Source organism: Fonticula alba (genome assembly GCF_000388065.1).
Source record: "Fonticula alba strain ATCC 38817 unplaced genomic scaffold supercont2.27, whole genome shotgun sequence".
Lineage (NCBI taxonomy): Eukaryota > Rotosphaerida > Fonticulaceae > Fonticula > Fonticula alba.
Window position 1 is genome coordinate 61,611 of NW_009242997.1, and position 2,156 is coordinate 63,766.

At 77.5% G+C, this 2,156-nt stretch overlaps 1 protein-coding gene across 1 annotated transcript in view; it reads left to right on the top strand.

Moving 5' to 3' along the window:
* Positions 1 to 2,156, top strand: part of H696_06197 (hypothetical protein) — a gene marked incomplete at both ends in the record, with an annotated part of 7,325 nt that overhangs the window by 4,815 nt on the left and 354 nt on the right. Inside the window, 2 exons of the mRNA XM_009499941.1 lie at positions 70 to 235; positions 376 to 459. Of these exons, the coding sequence (XP_009498216.1) occupies positions 70 to 235; positions 376 to 459 (250 nt within the window). The remainder of the gene's footprint in view (positions 1 to 69; positions 236 to 375; positions 460 to 2,156) is intronic.

A 2,156-nucleotide genomic window follows, 5' to 3' on the forward strand; every position in this document is an offset into this window, starting at 1 on the left:
CCCCGTACGCCCTGCCGGCGGGCCGCCTCCTCCCGCGGCCTTCCTGCCCCAGAAGCCCCATTCCGCGAGCCGGGCCCCCCCGCACCACCGTCCGAAGGAGGCGGCACTCCTGGACGCCGCGGTCGCCATTCGGCCCCGCGGGATGGCTGCGGGCCGGGGCATGACGGCCCGCCGGGCCGACGGTGGCTGCCGGCCCGCGGCGCGCCCGGCCACCCTATGGCCGTGGCTGGGGACTGTGCGCGACGCACACCACCCTCTGCCAGCCCATGGAGGGGCCGGCCGCTCTCGGCCGCCATCGCACGCCCCCCGGCGTGCCAAGCTGCCGGGCCGGCGCTGGACGCCCGTGCGCGAGGGCCCCTGCAGTGCCCCTGGCAGGATGGGACCCCGGCACCGCCCGGGCGCCGCGCATTCCCCCGGGCCAGGCCGGGCCCCGGCATGCCGGTGGCCGGCCCCGGGGCGGTATGTGCCCAGCGCCACGGCCGGCGGCTGTGCATTCCGCGCTTTTCACGCAGCCCCGGGCGCGGCGACCGGCCGCACGGCAAGACGCGACCTCGCGTGGCCCCTGGTCCGGTCGCTCGCGCCGCCGGCGTGCGAGCCCCATCAACGCGACAGGCCTGTGCCGCGCACGCGACACCCCCCGCGCACGGCCGCCGCCATCTGCGACACCGGCCCACACTCCCCCCCCCCCCGCAGGCCCACTGGCCCATACGCAAGGGTGCATGTGCCCGCGGCGCTCGCCTCCCTCCTGTATAGGGTGGGGATGATGTGAGCCATGCCCGGCCCCGGCGGGAGGGCGGCCCGGGGTTCGACCCGACACGGATGCGCGCCCGGTGCAATCTGCTCGCCGGCCCCCCCTCCGTGGCAGGTGGCCGCCCGCCCCTGCCCTGGCACATTCGCCGCCACGGGCGCCGTCCGCTCGCCCGGGCGCGAGCTGCATGCCTGCCGGCCATCGGCCAAGCGCCCCGGGTGCCAACTCTGCCACAAACCCCAGGGCGCCCGGGCCCGCCCTTCCGGACGCCGCGCCCTGGCATGTGTGCCGCCCGTGAGACGGGCGAGGCGCCCGCCCCCCCCCCCCCTCCCGCTGGGCGTGGTCTGCGCGCGCACTCGTGGCCATGACCCCTGCCACTGCCCAGCTTTATGGAGCAGCCTCCCCGCCTGGCCCGGCGCCGTGCTCCCAGCCGCCACGGCCTGCGACCCCCCGGACATGCGCACAGCCAAACAGCTGCGCCCAATCGCTCGGCCACCGCCCCCGGCCGGAGATGCATCCCCCCAGCGCGCAGCCGCTCGAAGAGGAACACAGTGTCTGCGAGTGAATGATAATAAATAGTGCATTGTTATTTGCGCAAATACCTCGCCCACACACACACGCACAGGGGTCAATGCCGGCCCCTGGATCTCCGGCCCCCGCCCCTCCCGGGGCCCCTCCCAATTAAGCAGCCTCCTCGCACCGTGGTGCTGGAATGGCAGATCGCCCTCCCGAGCACCGCCAGGGCCCGCGGTGGACGTGCCCCGCTCGCGCGGGGCCCCCCGAGTGCGCCATTTCACGCACGGACCAAAGTGGGGCGCTAGTCCGGAGCAAGGTCCGGGCGAGGGGCCCGATGTCACGGGCTCCAGCCGGCCGGCGCCGCGAGGCCGTGGACAGCGCGCCGCGCCAGCGCCCGCAGACACGCTCGGAAAAAAAACCCCCCAGCCTCAGGGGCGGTGGAGGGCGCTTCGGCCCGGCCTGCACCTCGTGCCGGCAGGGCCCCGGGCCACATTGGCCCTCCGGCAGGCGGGCGCCGCCATGCCCCCGGGAGCGTGCGGCCCTCCCGCCGCCGCGCGCGGGGCGCACGACTGGCGGGGTGTTTTCGGCGCTCGTGAGTTGGGGGCCGGGCAGGCCGCTGGCGGCCCGCGCCCCGGGCCCCGGGCGGGCCTGGCAACCTGCCGGGCGCCCCGGCCGACGAAGGGGCCACGCCGGGGGACCGATCGCCCGCCGAGGCGGCCGCCCGCCGGCCGTGTGTCCTCACCGCGGCCCGGGGCCGGGCTCCGCTCCCCGGCTGCCCGTCGCATGGACACCGCCGCCCTCCGGACTGGACTGGCTGCCGCCGTGCCGCGCGGCGGCGCGCATACGCAACCTGGGCAGAGTGCCCCCCCCCCCCCCCCCCCCCCCCCCCCCC